The sequence below is a fragment of the Labrus bergylta genome, chromosome 21 (assembly GCF_963930695.1).
Source record: "Labrus bergylta chromosome 21, fLabBer1.1, whole genome shotgun sequence".
Classification (NCBI taxonomy): domain Eukaryota; kingdom Metazoa; phylum Chordata; class Actinopteri; order Labriformes; family Labridae; genus Labrus; species Labrus bergylta.
The window spans coordinates 5,779,816-5,803,093 of record NC_089215.1 but is presented as its reverse complement, the minus strand read 5'-3'; the positions used below and the strand labels follow the sequence as shown (position 1 = coordinate 5,803,093).

General features: G+C 40.2%; 1 protein-coding gene across 2 annotated transcripts in view; it reads right to left on the bottom strand.

Annotated features, from left to right (window-relative positions):
* ttyh2 (tweety family member 2) overlaps positions 1-23,278 on the bottom strand; it is a 69,859-nt gene that overhangs the window by 7,217 nt on the left and 39,364 nt on the right. For both annotated transcript variants that reach the window (XM_020630817.3, XM_020630818.3), the window contains exons 4-11: positions 22,320-22,540; positions 17,818-17,913; positions 10,879-10,951; positions 4,636-4,705; positions 4,489-4,544; positions 1,617-1,709; positions 1,398-1,490; positions 851-993 (exon numbers count right to left, since the gene is read on the bottom strand). In XM_020630817.3, coding sequence (XP_020486473.1) covers positions 851-993; positions 1,398-1,490; positions 1,617-1,709; positions 4,489-4,544; positions 4,636-4,705; positions 10,879-10,951; positions 17,818-17,913; positions 22,320-22,540 — 845 coding nt within the window. The remainder of the gene's footprint in view (positions 1-850; positions 994-1,397; positions 1,491-1,616; positions 1,710-4,488; positions 4,545-4,635; positions 4,706-10,878; positions 10,952-17,817; positions 17,914-22,319; positions 22,541-23,278) is intronic.

Sequence of the window (23,278 nt, the reverse complement as noted above, 5' to 3'; positions counted from 1 at the left end):
TTGTGTCTAATGTTTTTGAGGCAGATGCACGGTGTCTGACTTCAACTCGAGATTTGAATGTTTTGCCCCTCCCCCCACATTTCATGTCACATTGCTTCCCGATAATTTTAAAATGCACGGGGGAGGTTAAAAGTTAAACTTCCTCTCTTCCAAGAAGCGATGTCTTTATTTGGAACTGTCTGAAAAGCAGCTGATTAATACATGTGATGCATCATAACTGACATTAAAAACATTTTATTTTTTGACAAATGTGTGATTGTGATATCATTGCATTGTCATATAGCTGTGAGCAGGGACTTTTCTTCAGGGAGCTTTTCTATGGGCATTGCTTATTGCATTAAAAAAAAGTCAGCTTCTGGGTAGATTACATTTGAGGTGTCAGTGCGTCGTCAGAAGAAGTTTCCAAACAGCCCCTGCTTACATCTTTATTACTACCAAATGAGAATGTTACTGACAAAGACATAAAGGTTAACGATAGCTCATTGTGATGGATAACCTTTAAAAGCAAGTCTCAAAACTCTGCATTATATTATTCATTGTTTTCTGAATCAGGGAAACACTATGCAGCTCTGAAGGACAGGGAAATGTCGTCTTAGGTATTATTAAGCGCATCGTGTTTGTCAGGTGAAAACATGTCAAATCTGCCTTAACAGTTTAGATAACTTGCTACTCGTGAAGGTATTTTGCATCCCTGCACTTACATAGTAGTATTTGTGTAGTAAAATATCTGGGCATATTTAACAAGATATCAAATTATTATGTGTTAGCTCATGGAGGACAAAACGCTGCATGGAGATGGCTGCAGGAGGAAATGAGGGCGTTTGTGCAGGCATGCAGAGAACAAACTCACCTGCAGGCCATTTGTCTCCACGCCCGGGGAATGGCACACAGCATGACAGTGAAGGCACAGGCTGCCAGGGCGGAGAAAAGGCAGAGGTAGAGCATGCCCTCCACCCCGTCGTAGCACACCCCCACCATCGCATCCAGGTAGTCCTAAAGAGGGCAAACACACACAGAACTAAATAATGCTCATTGGAAAGACTCTTGCTGTCATATTTGAATTCACAGCAGACAAAATGAAGCAAAAGATGAAATGCACTCGGAGCGGTGGAGCGTGACATCTTCAGGAAGACATGTATTTCATTCATGTCATGCACATCCAGCAGGAAGTCCCACATTATTCATATAAACTCGCAGCAGTTGTGATCTACACTGCAGAAGTTAAACAGCGCAGGAAACTAAAAAGAAAGGAAAAATACTTTAAAAAAGTTAATATCCATTTTCTGTTGAGGTTTCCCTTTGCTCTCTTCTAAGTTCCACTTTCGGTTTCATGCTGTTTTCCTGCGTGGCCCCTGTTGACCCAGTTGTGCTGCTGTGATGCCAATTAGAGAACGAACCTTGTTGAGCCCCCTGCAGTCCAGCAGGGCGGTCAGCTGGTGCAGACTTGCCTCAGAGGAGTTGAGCAAATTCTGGATACCCAGCAGGTCTCTCTGTGGAGAATTCAGCATACGTCACAGAAAGAGTGCTTATTATGGAAGCGAATCGATTTCATGCGTCTCAAAAATTTGACACTGTTCTTCTGTAGCATAAAGCCAAAGCCTGTGCGTATGTGATACCTCAGCTGTAGGAAAGAGAGGCACAGCAAACTGCAGCAGTCCCTGGATCTGGATCTGCATGGTGGTCAGGGACCTCTGGAAGATGGTTAGAGGCTGTAAACAAGAAAATGCATTTAAACTCAAACAGAGTAAAGAGCATGCAAATGAAGACAAACTGTGATCTATATGGAAATTTATACGACAAGGGCAGTACGGAAAGGCCAACGTTGAAAATAGAAAACACATTTCTTCTTTTAAATTAAGTCATATGACAGTTTCCTCGTCTTTTCACAAACTGAAAGATTAATTAATCATAGATAACAAGATACATTATGGAGCTCATTTTCAGTGGTGAATGGAGTATATTTGAAAGGGACAGATAAAGAAAACACTGTGACATATGCCAGAGCTAGCTTTGAACTGGCAAGAAACTGTTAATGTGAACAGAGACAGTGAACATGAGAAAAAAGGGTTTGAACTGTAAAAGCTGCTTAGCCCATGTGTGTCACAGGTCTATTAAACCTTAAGTACATGCTACACCCCCCCAAAACAAGAAAACAAGTCATTGTCAGATTAAATAGAAGCTGTTGTCCAGACAATCAAATAGTCAGCTAAGCTAGGCTAATAAGCTTTTAGCAGGATTAGTTCTGCTGTCTTCCTTTTTTTTTTTTGCTCCATTCTGAGTAGTTTTAGATTTATGAGAAACACAATTAGCATCTGAATTGATTTGTTCTTGTCTTTTTTCTTTTTTTTAGAAATGGTTAGTAAGTCTGCTTCAGTTTAGGCTAGCTGAGTGCAGCTTGGCTATGCTAAAGCTAATGTACCTGGCTGACTTAGTTAGTTAACTATACATTATCAGATTCTTAAAATCAGTAAACAATATAATTGCAGTCCTTGTTTGTCTGTAAAGTATTAGCCTATCCCAGAAACTGAATTTCATCCCTATCCTATGTTGGTTTAAACTCTTAACCTTAGAAGTAAATAAGCTAGCTAGAGGGCAACTTCCCAACGCAAACGCTAACATAGTCAGCAGAAATAGTTGGCTTAACTGTGGTCTCATTAAAAACTTCCTTTTGTTGAAATGGCACATTCATAGTGTATTATCTTTATTTCTATGTAATTTATACCTTAAAAACCAGATTTAAACCAAATATATCAATGATATATTATGGCTCTATTAGGGCTGTGACCTTACAAGTTTCGTCATGCCAACATGCTGTAACGGGTGTTTGTCAGAGTGGTCGAGTAGGTTGATCTTCCTACCAACAGGGGGCAAAATAAGCCCCCATATTCAGTTTAATATAGCCAACAGCACATTGATAATCGCATCTAATCTAAAAGACAGCACCTTCTGCCCCATGACTATTCTTAAATTAACATTGAGGCGTAACCATAAATGAATCAATCTGCCACATTTCAAAAGGAAAATCGTATCTTCACAGTCACCCAACCTTGGATGGAAACCCCCTGGCCTGCAGCGGAATGTTAAATTGAAACAGGATATGGTCAATTACCTCAACCATCCACAAATATAATTGCCTTCCTTTGATCTGACATTTATTTCTGGATCTGCATGACCGTCTGTGGTCAAACTGCTCGCTGCTGCTGCACAATCCAAGCGACCTGATCAGATTTTGCGTTTTATTTTAGCTTGGGTGAGCTTTTTTCTGAGCCAAATAAAGTTTTAAAAAAATAAATAAAGGGCAGAAAAGTGGATGTAGGAGTTAGAAAAAAGGGATGATGATGATAAGAATAGAAAAGAGCTGAGGAAAGGGAGCAAAGTTGACGCAAGAGTGATGCCCAGAGCGATGAGATATAAGTTAACCAAGGGTAGAAGCACAGGGCACGGCTGTGTTTCAGGCTGAGAATACACAAGAGAGGGAAAGAGAGACAGTAGAGAGGAAGCTTGTATGTTTGCAAATCTATGTGAATTCCTGTATCTGCCAGCTTGCTTGTGAACTTTGCACCTGTTGGGCGTCTACGTGGCAGAGAAAAGAGAGCTGACTTTGTTTACCAGGCGGGGTGACGGCTGTCAGACCTCTGCTGCTCTGCTCTCGTTATCCTCAGGGTATCTCTACCAGAGCCAGATAATAGGATCTGAGCTCTGCTGAGCCACAGCATGTAGAAATTGACTTTACTGCTGACTGATGTAAGCAGCAAAGTCAGTGATCTGACCCCCAATCTCGACTCTGCTTTTTCTGAACAGTAAACTAACGGAACAGATGAATTTCAAAAAATGTTGAAACCACTCTCCAGTTTTTTTGTTTTTTTTTACATTGGTCTTGGTAGGTTTTTTTTGGCTTGTTTTTTTGAGAACTACAGAAAAAGAGAAAGTAAAAAAAAGTAATGCTGACAGCCCCAGAGATTGTCTTGAAGCAATCTGCCAGACTCATAAGGTGAAATCGGGATGTGAATCAGACGGATGGGGCTGCACGGAGAGACAAAGATGAGGCTTGAAGGGCAGCATAATAAACCCTCCATTGACTGCTGATTTAGTAGCAGGTCATATAGAAGTCTTAACATTAAGGTTAAAATGAAAAAAGAATTGTGGTTGGGAAGAAAAAGTTTTAAAATGTCAAAGGTTAACAACAGAATATAAATGACTATATTTCAATATGTAGAAAAGAACTGTTCTAAATTTAAATGAACAAGGAATGTATGTAACCCTAAAGAAGGGCCTTTATTTGATGAGATGTGATACTGTACTGTACGATACGATACAAGGCAATACAAACACAAACAACATATTCAACACTGACATTTTTTTGTACAAAGGTACAGGAAAATATCCCTTTGGAACCTGGACAAATTCACTTCTCATGACCGGCAGAATATCCTACAAAAGCCTATCAGTCAATATCAGTCAACATTCAATGGGATGTCAGTTTCCTACCTGCTGGAATGGGTTGGCGACGGTCTGGTTGCAGTACATGTAGTAATGAACTATATCTGTGGAGGACACAAACAGGCACATGGTTCAATACATCTCACTTTTACTTCTCTATAGTGTGCATGTTCACGTGTTCGCATTAGCACTCACCAGCACCAATGAAACTCTTTGTTTGGCTCAAGATGAACTTGTCAGGACACTCACAGAAATCACTCGTGCCCTGAAACAAAAGAGGAGACATGTGCGAGAGCAGTGAGCAGACAACAACAATACAGCAGACAGGAATAAACAGCCCTTGAAATAATGAGGTTAAACCCAGATATTCTTAAATAAGCATTCAGAGAAGGAGCAAAGTGCTTTTCAAAATATGTTAATTATTCAAAATGTAGTTCGGAACAAGTAACCCGATGGCACAAAATGTATTCAGGGAGTGCTAGTACTGAGTATAACAGCACTGGGACTTTCAGCTGTATAATACTCTACCATTGTCACATATTTAGCTTTTTTTTTTTAAATGGGGTATTGTGAAGATTGTAGCAAAACTTTGTACTGTAAAGATAAACGTGTTACCACAAGTTATATTTGAATAAGACTTTGAAGGATTTGTAGTGTGTATATGTATATCAGGCTTTCCCAACCTTGGGGTCCAGACCCCATGTGTGGTCGCATTGGAATTTTGACATGGCTGAATAATAATGACGACTATATCATCCTCATTGTTTTGTTTTTGTCACATGGAAAAAATAAGGATGATGGGCCGCTCCGATAATCCTCTTTATCACGTCTAGACAGAAACACTTCTCCAGTCTGTCAATCAGACACTTTCCCTCCACTGCCCCGCGCTAACAAGGAACCTGTCTGGGCAAAATAACAGAAAGTGAGGAGCGGCGGTCTCCTTCGAGCTGTGCTGTGCTGAATGTTAAACGTCTCCCGGGCTCAGGGCAAACACACACTGAGTGAAGTCAAACCATCTCTGAGGGGAGCGCTAATGAGCCCCACGCACATACGAGATAAAACAGGCCGGAATCTGCTAAAAACCCGAGCTAGTCTGTATGAAACGAGGGACACCAGGAGGTCTGAGTTAGAATTCCTGATGGAAGTGCAGTGATTCTCTGAGAACGCATACCTCTGACTATCCGCTGTCTGTAATTAAGAGTTCTGCAACAGCATTGCATTTCATTATGCATTAATTCATTCTGATCTGAGGCTGTAATCTAACTGTCGCCTTCACACACACACACATGCAATTTAAAGATTCCTCTGCAGACGCACAAACATCTGCTCTCAGATATGCACATAAATATCCTACAAACACACTTGACTGCAGCCACACAAGCAGATCCTCAGACACCTCTACACACTAATTCAACACACTGGTGTGAAGTTTGTGTTGGTTGCTTGACATCGTTCTCATCTAAAGGGGGACACAGTAGTCTGGCTGCAGTACCAAATATACAATCAAAAGTCCGACCCTCGGTGATTGCAGAAGGAGTGAGGCAGGTCTGACTGTGATTTTCACACATTGGCAGATTGCAGGAGCGAGTCTGGGCTGCAAGGGAAGGCTAAGTGGCTATCAAGCCGACAAGTTCCCCAAAGGGTCTTTTTTTTTTTATCTCAGCCCGACTACAGACTGATGACTGGTCCTGTGTTTGCTCCAGTCTGTAGCTCCTGAGAAAAATGTCAGCGATGGACCACTTGTGTGTTTGTGTGAAGCGTCGAGTCAAGAGTCTGAGTTGAAGATATTATCTGGAATAAATTGGAATTAAAGTCAAGTGAATGAGAGACTTGCTTCGACTAAAGCAACAATCTTTCAGAAGCAATCCATAAAATGTACTGAAACTAGTTTTAAGTCCATTAAATAATTGGTCCATTGGTAATTGGAATAAAAATGGATTAAGCATAAAAGTAAACTGTCAGGTAAGTTAATTTATTCAATTTATTCCACTTCATCAAATGTATTGGCAGGGCTTTCTTCTATCCTCTTTTGTATAAAGATTTTGGTCGACATCATGATGTCACCCCATGATTTAAATGGTGGCTTAAAACCAGTTTTGAATGAGAGGTTTGATTCCAAAGAGAAGAAACTTTAGCAATGATCTGCAATTTCCACATAGCCTGTGAACGCTGCGTTCTGTCAGCTCCACGTCTTTGCTCCATCTGACTGCACACACCCTGCCCCACTAGTGTTGTCCTCGCTTCTGTAACGTGACGTAATGTTGATAAAGTGATGAGATAAACCTATCGGGAGTCTGTATATTTTGTTTTATTTCGAAAATTGACCAAATGCTCTTTTCGTTTCCCTGTCTGACTTCCTGTCTTGGTCGTTCTGTTCTGTTCAGATTGACGCGTGCTTGCAGAGGGCTCCGTGGTGCGTATTTGAAATGGAGCGGTGCTGTGTGGCACGTTTTAGAGGTGGACCGTGAAGGTGCTTCATGTGAGAACAGGAGCATTGACTGGTGTGGCAGCAAAGTTGCTACTTGCTGAGTTTAAACTATTTTTCAGACACACAAAGTGATTGAGAAAAAATGTCCTTGGCCACTTTTGTATATCAGCTGTGTATAGATTTAATGTAAAACACTTCAAACAGAGACAGCCTAACAGGGTTTTGTTTTCAGAGGTACGAGATCTGTTATTTGGTATTCAGCACAGTGCAGACTGCACTGAGTCACAGAGCAGTACATTTACACACACACACACACACACACACACACACACACACACACACACACACACACCGGTGACTGTTTTAACCTTCACGCCATCAGATTATTACACACGCTCCTGTCTCATTGCACCTGGCCAAAGTGCAAACAAATATCCACAAACAATCTGAGGCCCGTTCAGCTCGCATTAAAACACAACTCAGAGGGAAAACGTTCATGAAATACATCTTTGTTCATAGCTTTTTGTTTGTGTCGCTGCCTGAACAATCGTGACGCTCTGTGATGCTGTGCTCTGTTTGCTCGCAGGTAGAGGAAAGGCCAAGTGGACGTTGACCAGACAGGTTACAAAACAGGTGGAAACAGATGCAATAGTATATTTTGTAATCCACACTGAGAAGATCAAATGAGAAGACTTATTTCTGTAAATCATTTGTTTGACATTTTCTGTCCTTATCTACCCCCGTCACACAGCAGCTCACTCTGTAGGCTCTTGGGTTTCAGACCTGGTCTTGACCAAAGTTTGGAAATTGGGACTAGCTGCTGCCAAGTGCTCATGCCGGTCATTCATGTGCTCTCCTGCTCTGACTAGTGGATGTCCATATGATAACTTGTGTGCATGTGTGTGTGTGTGTGTGTGTGTGTACACTCCAGACCCTCCATTATGTGTGGATAGCATCTTCAATAACAGGGTGAGAAACCTGAATTTCCCCCTGGGGATTGATAAAGTATGTCTTCTTCTTCTTCTTCTTCTTCTGTTTCTTGTGAAATGACTCCCTGTGGGTGAGGTTTCTATATTTCTAATCGTTCCACTGACCAAGATCCAATTTTGAAAAGTTTGCCCTGAGCTATTTAACTGCATATAACAGTATATATACTCTCATTTAAGAAAGACATCTTGACAACAATCCGCAAAAAAACCATCCGTATGGATACTTACTGTCTCCAGTTGATTATTTCTAATGATTTTGATTTGTTGGTTGAACTAGTTCCCAATTTCCCCTCTGACAAATACCCGGGACATCAGAAATGGATGGCTGCAGAAAATTCCTCGTCGCCTAACGATTGATCGTTAAATCTTTGATGACCCCCAACACCATTAGCAGATCTCGATTCCCAATTTTACACAGATATGAATAAATCTAATGAACAGACTGAGATGAAAATTGTTGGAAGCCTGCATGTTTCTTTAAGGGCCTCCCCTAGCCTGACCTCCCTTCTTAGTAATGACCAAGCATGCTGGTCTTGAAAATTGAAGCCACTGGCAAAAGCCAAGGGATCCTCATTAGGTCCCATGTATACAGCAGAAATAAGCAAGTTTACAGCCTGGTTAACAAAAAAAAAAAAAAAAAGATTTGGGTCTGGACAGATCATTAATTTATTGGGGGCAAAACAAACTGTATGGGGATGGTGGGCTTTGGCGGGTGGGCTCAGCTCCTCCCTTGTTGTCTGTTTCTAGATTCACCAAAAGTTAGGTTGGAGAAGGTGAGAAAAGATTTCCAATATGGCAGCCACCACCATTCGACTCCCAATTGCCTCTTCCTGAACAAATGGGTAACATCACTGAGAATATTTCCGTGTTGTATGAAATATTGATGCAGAGGAAAAAAAAAACTTGATTTTGTCAATCAGATTGCCTCTCCTGGTGTTTTCCTAAAGCTCACAGTTCCTCCTGCACACAACATACTGTACCTCACAGTGCAGCAGGCCTTATTGAAGTGCAAATCATCTGTATGTTGTTTGTTCAAAGTTCTGTTTTGTGCAGCTCTTTGAACATTTGTGTGCTCGCAGGGGTTCTTTTGCGACTGTGCGTCCTCGCCTCGGCATCAAAAGGAATCCCGAAGGAGTTCTCCCATCGATGGAGCACATGTAGACCACAGAGATCGGACTCTTAGAAAAGGACACTTTACACCAGTAGATGAAAAGGGAGAGATGAAACCAGAGTCTAATATTTTGTAACTGTTCGCCCCTCCTCCTACTGCTTTCCACCCGATGCTAATTAACTCCAACTTAAACTCACACACATGCTATCAATCCTCTACGGCCTCCGAGTCAGAACACAACATCCAATAAGAAACAAACCCAGCCGCACACGCCTGAGGCAGGTGAGTCAAACACCGGCGCTCATCTATCCGATCGTCATTCTTTGTTAAATATCTCTTTATTCCCCCATCTTGCTCAGTGTCACACTCTACGTCATTCCAACACTTATTTGGCATATTTGTGTGTGTCACTGAGATAATTCACACATTCTGCCTGATAGGCTTTAAAAAGCTGCAACTGAATTCATTTATTTTTTCTAATCCTCGTCACTGAATCAAGTTATTCCGTCTGAATAATCTCGCTGGTGTGTGGATTTTGGTTCTTTTGTTGGTCTATTTTTAGAAGCTTGTTGTTTGACAGCAATGATTGAAAGTGCATGAGGTGACAGAAAGAAAAATAAGGGCCTGTGTCCCGCAACACTGTCTGGCTGCACCAGCTAATGCAGCTCAGTATTGTCAGCAGTCAGGGTCCTAAGCGCAAAAACACCCTCAGCGTCAGCAGTTTTTCAGTCTCTACGCTCACAGCGCGCTGAGGTACAAATGGATAAAATCCAAGTTACCTAGAGACACGCTCAGCTCCACAGCTCACTTGTTTTCAATAAAAACTTCACTCCACAAGTGTTTTTTTAAACTCAACTGTATACCACGGTTTTCTTTTAATGGATGATTTTGACATAAAGAAGGAAAAAAGCTGATAGCGTCAGGAGCCTGGCACCCGCCTTGTTGTTCAGTGAATAATCCCTGTGATACTTCATCTAAAAGACTCCTCAAGACATCAGCTGGACAGCGGAGAGGGGCTCTCAGTGAGTAGAATTTGTGCAAAATGTAATGTAATGTCACTTCTCCCTCCCCAACCAATCGAAGTCAAGAATGTTCGGGACTTCTTTTATCAACTTTGTCAACAACAATGGCGGAAGAGAGACAAATGTGACTCGTCTTTTCGGGGGGGAGCAATCTCCAAGAGCTGCTGCTAATGCCAGGACACGTTTTACTTCACATTTTTCATTCCATGTTTCTTGGTGATATTTTCTCGAACTCAAACTAATAATAAGAAAACATAAAAATGTAAGCCCTGTTACGGACACTGACGAGGGAAGCGGAAAGGCCTTGAGCCAACTTTTGTAACCTAGCAACAGTAAACGCCAGTGAGAAGAGCTCTGGAGTTGAGGTCGTGAGCGCTGCCAGCCCATAAAAAGCTGTTAGTGGACACGGGCCCTGAAGGATTGAAAAAAAATGAGAATGGGCAGTGAGAACAAGCTAAAACCTTTTTAGATGACACCGCATTAATGGAAGGTCTCAAATATATTCTGCTTAGAATAAAAAATAAACGTTGGGCTTAAATACTTAATTAAGGAAAACATGCTGAATAAGCAGATATAAAGCTAATGATTGCAATATTTTTGTGTGGATAGGCTCAATGTAAATGCAAGAAATTGCACAAACTGCACATTTTTAATGCATTATTTTCCACAGGCAGGTAGAAGCACATGGGAACATATGCAGCAGTGCATACTCATGTCCTCATGAAGACATTTCTCAAGCGCAGTGTGCGTGTAGTTAAAGCAATTTATCACCACTGACAGGGGAAATGACAAGAATGGATTAGAGACCAGTTGATACTACAGTATGGTTGTTATTGGAGAAAAATGCGGTCAGTTCAAATGTGAAGAAGAAGAAGCCAAGCAGCTCACCACAGCAGTGGCCAGGTCGGCTCCCAGAGAGGTCCAGCTCAGGACCAGCGTCAGCACGCCAAACACCATCATCCTGCAGGGACACAGAGCAGCAGGTTCACAGGACGACAATAATCAATCATGAAATGAAGATGAACACAAAGCTCGACAACTACAGAACGATGGCTCGGATGAAGCTGGCCATCCATCCAAACGAATTAAAGCCTTTCATTTCAAACACAATGATTGATAATGTGCATCAGTTGTTCCATTCTAGAGTACTTTTTTTGTTTTTTTTTGTTTTTGAGTAATTTGAATTGATTATAAATCACATCATTAGAAAACTGGCAGAGAAACGTAGGTTCCTCATTTAAACTTGCAGCGCAAAGAAATGAGAAGTAAACAAGACACAAGGACCTTTTTCAAAGTCTGGAGGGATGACTCCAACATTCATCAACCAAATGTTGCTGAGGGTGGGTTTTTTTTCCCCCCCACTAAATTGACCTAACACTTAATCTGTGTTAAAAAAACGCTCCTGCCAATAAAGCAATCAAACTGTATTGTAAACGTTTGCCAGCTGATCTTTAGATTGGCTCCAATAGTATCTGTGTTGAAATTCAAACAGGGCCTTCTTCGTTGCCGCTCCCACCCTCTGGAACTCACTCAAAAAAAAACAAAAAACATTGAAGACTCCCCCACACTGACTTCCTTCAAGAAATTCCCCCAAAACTCGCCTCCTCAACATCACCTACAAACACTAACAATCTCAACTCTCACCCTCCTTCTTCTACATGTTATCTTCATTGTATTGTTTTCGTCGTTTTGGTGTGTTTTTGTTGTTATTCATGTTAAGCGTCTTTGAGTATTTAGAAAAGAGCTATATAAGTCTAATTTGAATTATTAATTCTTATTTTCTTATGTATACCAATTTGATTTTCTTTTGTATAAGAATGTGCAATGGGAAAAAATACAATTGAATTTCATGTCAACTTTTAGGGTTTAAGGTGTAAACTTGTTGATTAGTATTAACCTCTTTCCAAAAATCTGTGTGAGCGATGAGGAAGTACCAAACTGGGAATCGTCATGCATGTATAATCTGTGGTTAAACAAACAAGAAGTCACCCAATATTGGGTGATACTGTAATCCAATACTACATTGGATTACAGTACACCCCCCCGGGTGGACGACTGTTATGTGCACCCATGTGGAAAAAGAAACATGTGGCTTTGTTTAACGGTTTGCTCCCACCCTGATGATCTCATAGCGTCTGTAAATTGCATCAGAGATGTGAGAAGAAATGGGGAGAGATTTGGGTGCTGAATTCTTGCATGCAGAGGTCTAGTGATGGGCCTTTCTATGAGCGTACAAAAAGGACTGACGGAGATCAATACCCATTAAAAGATCAACTCTGGTCCTATCAAACGTCATCTCGTGTTGGGTAATATATCCAATAAACTCCTGCTGATTTGACATCAGTGGCACTTTTCCAATAGCCCGCATACAGCATATGTTTCATTATAATCTGCATGTCCAGGCCTTTTCATCACGCCATCTTTTCCCTCTTCTTTTTTTCTGGCTTATTCATTTCAACGTGCTAAGAGGATACTCTGCTCCGAACATTTACCTTACAAGCCACCACTTGTCCTTTATCTTTTCAAAAAAAGAGAAAAATCCAGTTCTTCACTCTATCTCCCTCACCTCTCTCGCCCCCACTATCTCCTCTCTGCCTCCTGCTTCCTTCTATATCAGCTCTTGTAGTCTGTCTCCTTCCCTCTCACAGATACGGAGCCCTCACAAGCCCTAGAACTTCACAGAAAGACAGATAGCAAAGAGAGCAAGGCATGCTGCACCGAGTCCTTGTCTGGGTTTATAATCAAAAAGAGCAGAACAGATGCAAATGTTGCTCAGGTTCAACAACATCGTCTGCATACAATTTAACACAAAACAATGTCAGTATAACTGGGAAATATATATAATATATATATATATATATATATGGGACCCATTTCTGTTTTAGTTATCCATTTCTTTTGTATATCTACTTAATGTTTTCCTGAGGATCAAGATAAGATAAGATAATAAAATGGGGAAAAATGGAAAAGCTCTGGTAATTGAATATTTTCACCTTGTAAGGCTTCTAAAAATCCCCTCTCTGTTGTCGCTGGTCAACACTTGTGTCCTTCATAAGGCTGCGTTAAGGGGCACAAGCTCACATTGCTTTGGTCCTAAGCCAAAGAGTTTGGTCGCTACTGGCTTGTGTCCTCCAAGTCATGCCAATTTGACAGTTTGTGGTTTCAGCGTGTGTGACACTGGACTGTGTGTGCAAACTATGAGGCTGGTTTTATTCTCAGAGGCCTCCTCAGTGCCAGCAGGTCACATCCAAACCAAGCGAGACTGTTTTCAGTTTTGTGCTCTGGTGAGCAGAGGGGGATTCACTGAGCTATAAGGATAAGCAGGAAATCGGGTGTAAACGTAACGCACAGCAACTCAAGTGAAATAAGCCGCTGAGGCCATTGAGCAGGGCAGATGACTCTGGCAAAGTATGAAGCCTAGTCAGTCTGAATTTAGTCAGTGTGGGAAGTGATTTTCTTACTAACTATGGAACTGGACTCTTAAGCATTTAACGGCTGTTTTAAACATCTATTAAAAAAGTTGCGCTAAAATTGTTTTGTTGCTCTTCAGTACAATGACAATTGTTTCTGTCAAATTAAACTATCTAAATTAAAGTGATGTGATCCTCAAAGCTGAAATACGGATATATGAACATGACAATTAGCTTATCACAAGAACTATATGTTGTTTCTAGTTGTAATTATGGCTTATGTTCAAAAGTATGCCTTTAGTACATAGCTTTATTTTTCTGATATTCTTCTTTTTTACCTATTGCCTTACTCCTTATTAATTTTAATTAATTTCATTCATATTTCTATTGATATTCCGTATTTCCCACAGATAAATTGCGTGTTAAAGGAATTGTAACTTTCCAAAGTTCCCCCAGGGATAAATCAGTTATCTCTGATTCTTCAATGTGATTGTCAACTCAAAACACATTGAGCTTTGAAGGTGAACTCCCTTTGATAACACCTCATTAAATTGTGCTTTTTGTGTCCTGAAGAAAAACAACTTTCTGATTGATTGTGTTTTTGAAGTGAAGAATTTTTTACACTGGGTTTAGTAATGAGGGTTTCAGCTCTTCAGCTGGTTTTGACCTTTTCTTAGCTTAACTTGTTTTTTTTGTGTGCTGACCACATAAACTAGAGCTAATTAGAGCTAATTAATTCACTAGAGCTAATTGTAAACTTGTGATATCACTCTCAAGCTTCTAGCAATCTCTTTACAGTGCTTTAGTTAAATAAAGCATCAAAGAGCCAGAGTTTTTTCTTGAGTTTTTGCAAATACACAACTTGCCATGTGCTGGATTTTAAGCAGGATGGAGGCCCCCTGTCTACAAGGATTGTAGCCACTGTGCTCTATTAACCGACTTTAAGTCCTGATTTAATACATTTTAAAGAATGGTGTCATCTCCACACGTAAGGTTTCTGCACTGTATAATGTGCTGTTGTTTTTTATACTGTATAAATACTGAACTACAAAGACCTGAGTACACTTCCCTGTGGAACACCATAAATACACAGGTCTAGGTTTGCCAAGCAAAGTTTGAAGTTAAATCTTCATCTCAGTGTATTATTCCACGTTTTGTGTTTTTTAAATATTTTTTTCTGATGAACAAAATCATTTTTTGCTCAGTTTTACTGGATTTTGCAAGTCACACAAGCTGCAATCTAGCCACCTACAGCGGTATAAACCAAAAATAAACAGATTTTGCTGTGATGTCATTGCATTAAACTACATCATCATGCCCATTTGTTCATGCTTGGAAAGGCCTGTCAGCAAGATGAGACACGGAAAACAACTTTAAGATGCTTGTTTGTTGAATGGAGGTCAGAACAGATGTTTGTTTCAATTACCACACTGAAATCCTTTCACTGCGCACAACCTTCAAAATGGCAATTTGACTTGAGCTTGTATAGCCATTCTGGTAAAAGGGGAAACAATTAAACTAATCTGAAAACATGTATGATATATTGTTACATTCTAAGTTATTCCTTTTGCTGATATAGTCCTTACATCTTTCCCTTGACGCTCTGAAAAAAACTGTGTTGTTAACCATTATTGAAAGGTTTCATTCTGGTATATCATTGAAAAGTGAGAATTTCTACCAAGTGGTTCCTTTAAGCATTTTCCCCACTTCTATTTTAATAATGCTGTGATTTTTTTGGGTAGAATATTAGCACATCCTGCTCAGTTGAATTGCTTGCATGATACCGTAAAGAAGATTTATTATGTACTCATGTTTGAAACCTCAGTTTCTGACATATTTGCCACTCCAACACAAAAAAGAGTATGGAGAATGGATTTATGATGTTCAGAGCATAAACAAATTGACAAAAGAGATCAGCACTAACATTCCCCTGCAGGAACAGAAAACAGACTGAAGAAAAATCCAAATAAAAACAGCTGACAGCAAGGTCTATGGATGTGTCTGCTTTTCTCACATGTGGGTGTATCTTCTTGTCAGAGCTGTAACTGCATGTCATGCTAACACACAGCAAGCCAGATATAAACACCAGAAAAAGTCAGCAGGCCCCCAGAGTGTAATCTGCTCCCGAAAGCCTTCAACCACTTCCACTCTACTGGAAGGGAGCGCGCTTTGGGAGTGCAGACACTGTTGACACTGACTCATCTTGTGTGAGCAGAGTGGTGGGAGGCTGAAGAGGGGGGCTGGTTTGTGGTTAGTAGGGCAAGTTTAGCACTGCTCACACCCCAAAACTGACTGATTACGAGAGACATGAAGGCTGCATGAATGGAGGCCTGAGTGGATGTCATGCTTTGTGAACGATCCTTTGCAGCAGGAAGAGAGGAAGCAAAGAAATAACAAAACATCACATTCCAGTGGACACAGAGACACTTAAGCTAAATATACTGCTGGAGATTAGAAAGCGGAATCATTGACTATGATAATAAACCTATATATCTATTATTTTTGTGCTTAGATGGATCTACATATTTTAAGTAAAGTGCTATACTTTATAGATTTGTTTGCAATGTTTCAGTCATATCATCTCACAGTTTAACGTAATGATGTTTAGGAGTGTTTTATCCCGTAAGAGCTTATATCTGCTCAGCGTATTTTTATGCTTGCATTGCCCTCAATTTCATAGCACTTCTCACCACTTACTGTTTCTAGGTTACAAAGTGTGGTGGTACTTCCACCTTCCTTCGAATTGACAGTTAGGTCATTTATACTGTTCTGTATGCTTCATATTTTGTTTTACTCAAGACAATTTTACAAAGTGAATGTAAAAAAAAAGAGGGAAAGCACTCGTGACCTGACAATAGCAGCAGCTCTAGACCCTGACATTGTACCCTCGAAAAAAGTGTCTGGTTGCATGAGATAAAAAGTTGATAAGTATCTCCTCTGCCGTTTTTGTTGATTAAGTTGTTAAAGGGATTTCCCGCCCATTCTTGATTGATTTTCAATTAGACTGTGGGGGGAAAGGGATATAGGCGAGTGCGTTGGTGTTCCAAAAAGCTGAACTATTTTCGACTGACAGCAATGTGAGTGCAGCGACAAAAATAACTGAAACTGAAGGAGGTTTTGCACTGTGGATGATTATAGCTGAAAAAGCTGAACTGCATTGGTTTTATACAGAAAATAGGAAAATAGTACAGAACTTTTACATTTCATATCCTACCTCATTTTAAAATATCGCAAAGTATATTAATCATGTTACTGTTTCCCAACTAGAAGAAATTGGGTATGTTTTCCATGCACAAAGTTTGCCTCTTTTTCTTTGTAAAAAAAAGTATTATATCTAATATTTCTCAGGTGTCATATTTGTTAAATTCAATTCTACCCTGCACATGTAGTTATTTCTTCTTTTTTCATCATTCTTTCTGGTCACTCATAAAAGGTCAAATCAATAAAACATTGATCCTAAAAAAAAAGGTCTTGAAACACAAAGCTGAATAATTAATGACCTTCTACACAAGGGCCCTGAGAGGCAGTACATTGTGTCCGTTATCAAATCTCATTCTTGTCTGTGACCATTTGAAGCAGGTCAAGTGTTAAACTGGAATAACAATCTCCAGGAAGTTATATTGCAGATAACATCAAATGTCTGCGCTCCCATCTCTCCACGGCTCTCCGATCCAATTTGTAGAGCAAAGCTATCGAGACGGCAACACTGTGAGCGAGACCAGCCCACCGCTGGCAGTGCTATGGGCAAATGGTGAAATACAACAGGGCTAGCAGGGCAGTGTTTGTACAAGGACTTGTTCACAAGCAATTTCCCATGGGAAGAAAAACAAATCCTGCCTGCAGCACTCTCAGTAATACCAACTCGTACAAATTCATCTCATGTTAAAAGGAGTATTTTTTGCAGTTATGTAAAAAAAACAGAAAGGATAGATTTGGAATATTATGACAGGTAGGAGGTAGAAATTCCAAGATTTTCAGTTTCTTAAATGGAGTTGTGTTTATACCTACACAAAGATAAGTAAATGCATCTGGAAGAAACTAAAAAAAGATAGAAATGTGATCCAATCATGAAAAGGAAAAATTAATAATGCAGTGTTTGATTTGTGCACATTTAGTCCTTTATTCTAACATTTGGACAAATGGAATCTGGAGCAGCTGTTGCAGCATGAATGTGCCACAAATTAAATGAATGCATTTTGTTTTGATGTTGTCTCCCACTTAGATGTGATTTACTTAAGTGTGCTAATCTGCTCTCATATATTCTGCCCCTGGCTTTTCACTCTCCTTCTGTTGTGCAGTATAGAAAGAAATCACGTAAACAAAATGGAACAGATTGCCTCTCCTCTTTGTAAAAAAAAAACCACACTGCTCTTATCTCTGGAAAGACTTTTAGTGTTAGAGGGCGAATAAGACTCACGTGGTGAGAAGCCAGCGAGACTGCTTGGCCAGCCCCAGACAGGCCAGCAGGCAGATGATGAGGTCCACGATGAGGAGCAGTAGGTACATGAGCCACCTGCAAACAAACACAGACGGATATAGTTCAGCTGTTACAATTTTGTTAAACACATGCATGGACATTCTTTTTCAATTAATGATCTCTCAATCAAAACAACAATTAAGGACATAACTTTATGATCTCTTGAAGTGAAGTGAGACCATGGGACTTATTTATCTGTAATATTTAATAACCACCATCACTGACAGAAATCATGTTCATCCGTTATGTTAGTTGTGTATTCAATGTCCTTGTTGAGTTTTTGTCATTTTTTACAGTACAACCTCCCTTTGTTTGCATACCAGCTTGTGTTTTATTCTAAATACAGGTGACGAATACGTCTTTTAAATGATATTTTTGGTTTTGAGGATCTTTGTTGGAAACATTAAGATAGTTTATGTATAGGTCAAGTTGTTTTCAGACATTTGACTTGGGAAATGTTGCCTGTAACACATTTAAAAAGGATATTCCTGTTAGCCTATGTGAAAACAAAGCCCTGTAGGTAAAGTGTAGTCTCTTGTCTTCATACCCATCATTAACTCTCTCTAACTATTTTCATAATCTCTCCTCAAAAGAGCCCTTAAACAGTCATAGTTTATCAACTGTGCTCATGCTAGCTAGCTAACTAGCTAACTCTAACATAAGCTGCTACATTTAGCATGCTTCGCTTACTAGCTTACATATAACCTAGCATCATTTCAAAAGTCTTGTTTCTTTGCAACAAATGCATGGTGGTTTAAGAGTTAAGACCAACATTAGTAGCTATGACCAGCTTTTTATTAGCCTAGGTGTAAATGTACTTGGCATTAAAACCCGAAAACCTTTGACATGACAATTATCACTTGTATAAAACAAATGGGGGCATGAAAGGGAAAGTGTTGTGCTCATTTCTAACTCAAAAGACAGATATCTGAGATTCTTCTGTGGTTGTGTAACACCAAAGTTAGCTCATGAAGCTATAGTTAATGTCAGCTAACTTAACTGTCTAGGTACTGATAATATCACCCATTACGGATAGCTGTGGCTTTAGCCAGAAAGTTTGACAGCAGTTAAGTAAAAATGTGAATCCTGGTTTCGTCTAACCTTGTAAAAAAAATCAAGGACCTATTGTTTTAAGAACTTATGCAGAGTTGTGAGGGGTAATTTTCACCAGGATTAGGCCACTGTAACCTTTAAATCTATGGGTCATGCAAGAACAAAACAATACTTGACCGGCATAGCAACAGAAAAGGATTAGACTTAGCACAGGGTCCATTACACGACTGAGTACAATCTTACTAGTGAGGAAAAATAACTTTGGCTGGATTTTAAGTACTTTGAGCCCGTTGACTTGAGAAATATCACTCAGAGAAAACAAGTTGGAACCAGAAACCTGGAGAGGAGCGTGTCCCACTTATTTTCATCTTAAAACAAAATAGTTGTTTTCTGACGTGTGTGTATGTGTGTGTGTTGCTCGAGGGTACACTCCTGTCCGGTATTGCCTTGGTCAGTGTGTCCATCTGTTATGTGAGTGGTGGTCAGTCTTTGACCAGACAAAGAAAGCCTGTCCAGATGGTGACCAATGAATGGACTCCAATCCATATGGCTGAATGTCTTTTGTTTTGACCCTTTCATCACCTTTTCACTAATATCGATCTATATCTCATAAAAGTCATTCTCTCTTTTTTTGTCGTCAGACCTCTTTTTTTTCCCCCACCCAACTGGGTTTTCATCACTCTTCATCTTCTTTCCCACATCTCCCTCATCTCCCTCATCTTTCTGTCTTTCTCTTTTTTTACCCCTCCGCTTTTTTCTCTCTCTTTCATCTCCCTCCCCTCGGTCTCTTTGCCTTCAGCCCTCTTTCCCCAGCCTTGCCCTCCCCTCCCTCACCACCACCTCCTTAATGTTTCTTCCTCGTTTCATCTTTCCCCCTCTTGGCACGGTATGGTACAAGATGCAGGGACATCAACATGCACACGGAGGCTCTGGGGTGACATTGCCACCGTGTTTGTCTGTGTTATCTTAATGCAATTAGAGTCAAACTGAGTGCAGAATAGAGACATGTAGAGATGAGGGGGGTTGGATTTATGTATAATAGAAAAGTACATGTCCTCAAGAGCTTGTGTCTGTGATAGTGGGAAGCAGTTCCTAATGGGCTTGCTTCAGTTTAAAGGTTCATAATGACCCTTAACTCAACCTCCTCAGAGAAAGGTTGAGATTGCAGTCATCTAAAAATGCAGACATTGAAGTTTATCGTACACTATTTTGAACAATTAGTATTCTGTTTGGATTATTACCCGTCTTTTCTTGCAGCAGTTTTTCAATAACTTTTTTTTCTAAAAGCTAAAATCTCGAGGGTGGTTTATCCACAGTTTAAGTGAAATGACAGCAAATGCAAATTTACCCTTGGTACCATATCTCAACAGACAAAAGTTTCATATTTTTTAATAAAGTTGGAGATGTGGAGAGTCCAAAACCCAAAATCAAATGCAGATCTGTGACATAGCCTTGGCTTGCACATTTGAATTGGTTTCAGTCCAAAGTGAACTAGTGCTAATATTAAAAACAGTGGGAAAATGGATAGTGTCAAAAGTCAAAAGTAGAACTGATACAGGACTTATTGGACCAATGAGACAATTATTTCAGAGGAAAATTCATAATTACCAAAAAAGCAAAATAATACAGTGTGTAATTTGCACCAAAGTTCCTCACAGGGCTCAAAGTTCCGAACTCGTAATGCAGATGATGCTGAAACTAAGTTTTGTTAACATTGGTGTTGGTGTTGCTTTGCTGGGCAAACTACATGATTTCTCCATTTCTGAATAACACTAAGGCAGGGTACACACTATAACCTACTAAGACTGATTTTGGGGGCAATTCTAATGTTCCGACAATCCGGTGCCAACACCTTATTGTTTAATGCTTCCAAAGGTTATCTTGCAACATTTTCCTGTGGTGTGAGGTTCATTAAGAGCGATCCAATCTGCTTGGAAGAATGGTGCTGCACTGATTTCAAATTGTAAATACATGTTCAATATTACATATTGTCTCATGTGGGGTGAATGTGATTTTCAAATCTGTTAGGTTTTTCAAATAAAAATACGCCGATATCAGTATATCTGTTAATGGCTCATATCTCTTGATGATATCTGCTACCATATCATGCTCTGTCAAGAGTCTAATTTTTGGCTTTTTTGGCTGAGGGAAGGGAGTGTGGCACCATTGTGATTCAGTAGAGTTACACACAAGTAATACTGTGGGCAGGCTTGAAGAGTAAAATTACATTTTCTGTGATGAGTTTTTGATGATGCACAACGCAGACAGAACAACACTAAGCCTTTGATAAGTCAAATTGAAAGCATGCACAAACAGACCCACACACTAAACCACACACACAAACTATTTATTGGAGGGTGACAAGTGATAACAAGTCCATTAACAGCTTCCAATGTCTGGCTGTCTGCTCTCAATCTGCCTACTTCATTAGTGCTGAGCTATGAGGTATTGAATTATCAGCGGAGCAGAGGAGTCCCATTACAGATCAATGAAAACACACCAGCCCGTCTGTAACTGCAGACTGAGAAAGACTCATCAAACCTACACAAGGACAAAATGACAAAGGGCCTTGTTCTGCTCTATGATGCTAAGAATAGAAGTTTGATGATAATGAGACGATAAGAAGTCTCAACCCACTGTAGTTAAGATGCTTGTTTCAGTGTTGATGCAACTATTGCTAATGATTTAATCGGATAGTCCTATTTTTCAAAGTCTGCTATGGACTTCTTTTTTTTTACACAAGTGGATGATGTACACAAGCAACAACATTACCTCACCTCATCCTGTTAAATACCATGTGATATATTGAGGTCATTATGTGGCGGATTTAACTACCTACAAACAAATTATCTGCTGAACGGGAAGCTCAATTAAAGAATTATTCAGTGACTGCAGCTACAAAACAAACATGATACTGAAGATACCTTGGCATTTCTAAGAAGAAGCAAACATTTTGCAGTGTACTGCATGTTATAAAAATTGTATTCATCAGTCCTCGTTAGCCAGCATCAATATTTTACTGTGAAGACTGTCTCCTCCAAAACAAACTCCATAAACCACAGATGGCTCTGCATGAAGATGGGTCTTGTTCTCATGGTATAAATAACTGTGCTTATGAAAATGTTCTCGTCTGATTTGCATTTAGAAATGCCCGTGTACATTTTTGCCTCCCACAAAATTGTGAATGCTCCTACATCTTTGAGCATATTCATGGCAACAGCAAACAGATTTTAAAATTTGAGAGAAAATCGCATATTCTGTCCTCTCAGCTCTTCCTAGGTTCCATTTTAAGCATCCTCTCCATTAATCCATCAGTGTTGCATCACAGCATTAGCATAATGACCGTCCAGCACTGTACAAGAACAACACGTGTTTATTCTGTCTCTCACCTGTAGTACTCTACTTGTGCTGTTTGATCAGCGATGGCTGCCAGGTCCACTTTAGCGTCCTCCCAGTCGGGCAGCCCCAGCAGCTGTTTGATCACGTTGTCCGCCATCTGCTGCATGAACTGCAGGGTCTGCACGTAGTCGCCCCGCGTGGCGAAGATCTCGTCCAACCTCGCTAGGTGCATCTGCAGGCCGCTCTTCATGCTGCCCATGGTGCCAGTCACCTGGAGGGCACAAGAGGAAGAGGAAGAGGAAGGTAGAGGGTGAGATGAATGTACAAATACTGCTGCAGGTAGGACTAGAATATCAACCACAAAGGTCAGCGTAGAAGTTTGGAATCGTTGTGGAAATAATAAGAGGGAGTGCCGGAAAGAAATCAAGAAAAGACAGCAACTCATAAACTACTTCATGGAATGTCATCACATTTAGTAGACGTCCATAGTCCCCAGAGGATGTATCCTTCTGACTTTGGTGATTGCATCATCGAGTAAAAACTTGTCCAATACTACTGTTGTTGTGATACCACCAGTATTGGTATTGGACTCCTTTACAGCCTCAAATGCAGCACAAGGTATCGCCAAGTATACTCTTTCAATACTCTGTCAATGCTGAACCAAAACCATGACAAACTAATCCCAAAAAATCAATAGGTTTCAAGTTTGTCCCGTGATCATGAATCAAAACAGAATGGTACTGGAGTATCACATTGGTGAAGGCCAGCAAAATGTCGCCAATAAGTGTTTTTCCACCAATGAGGCGACGCATGTGAGCGAGTTCAGGCAGACGACTCAAGCTGCACTGATTCCACACTGACCTGTTCATTCCCCACCATCACCTCTTAATTGACAGTCTATTAAAACTGCAAGATATCCGGCCTCTCCCACTGCTCTTTCATTGCCAGCTCTGCCTTGAACCAGTACTGCTTTTGGCTTTTGGATCCACCTGTCTGGCCACCTGATGGA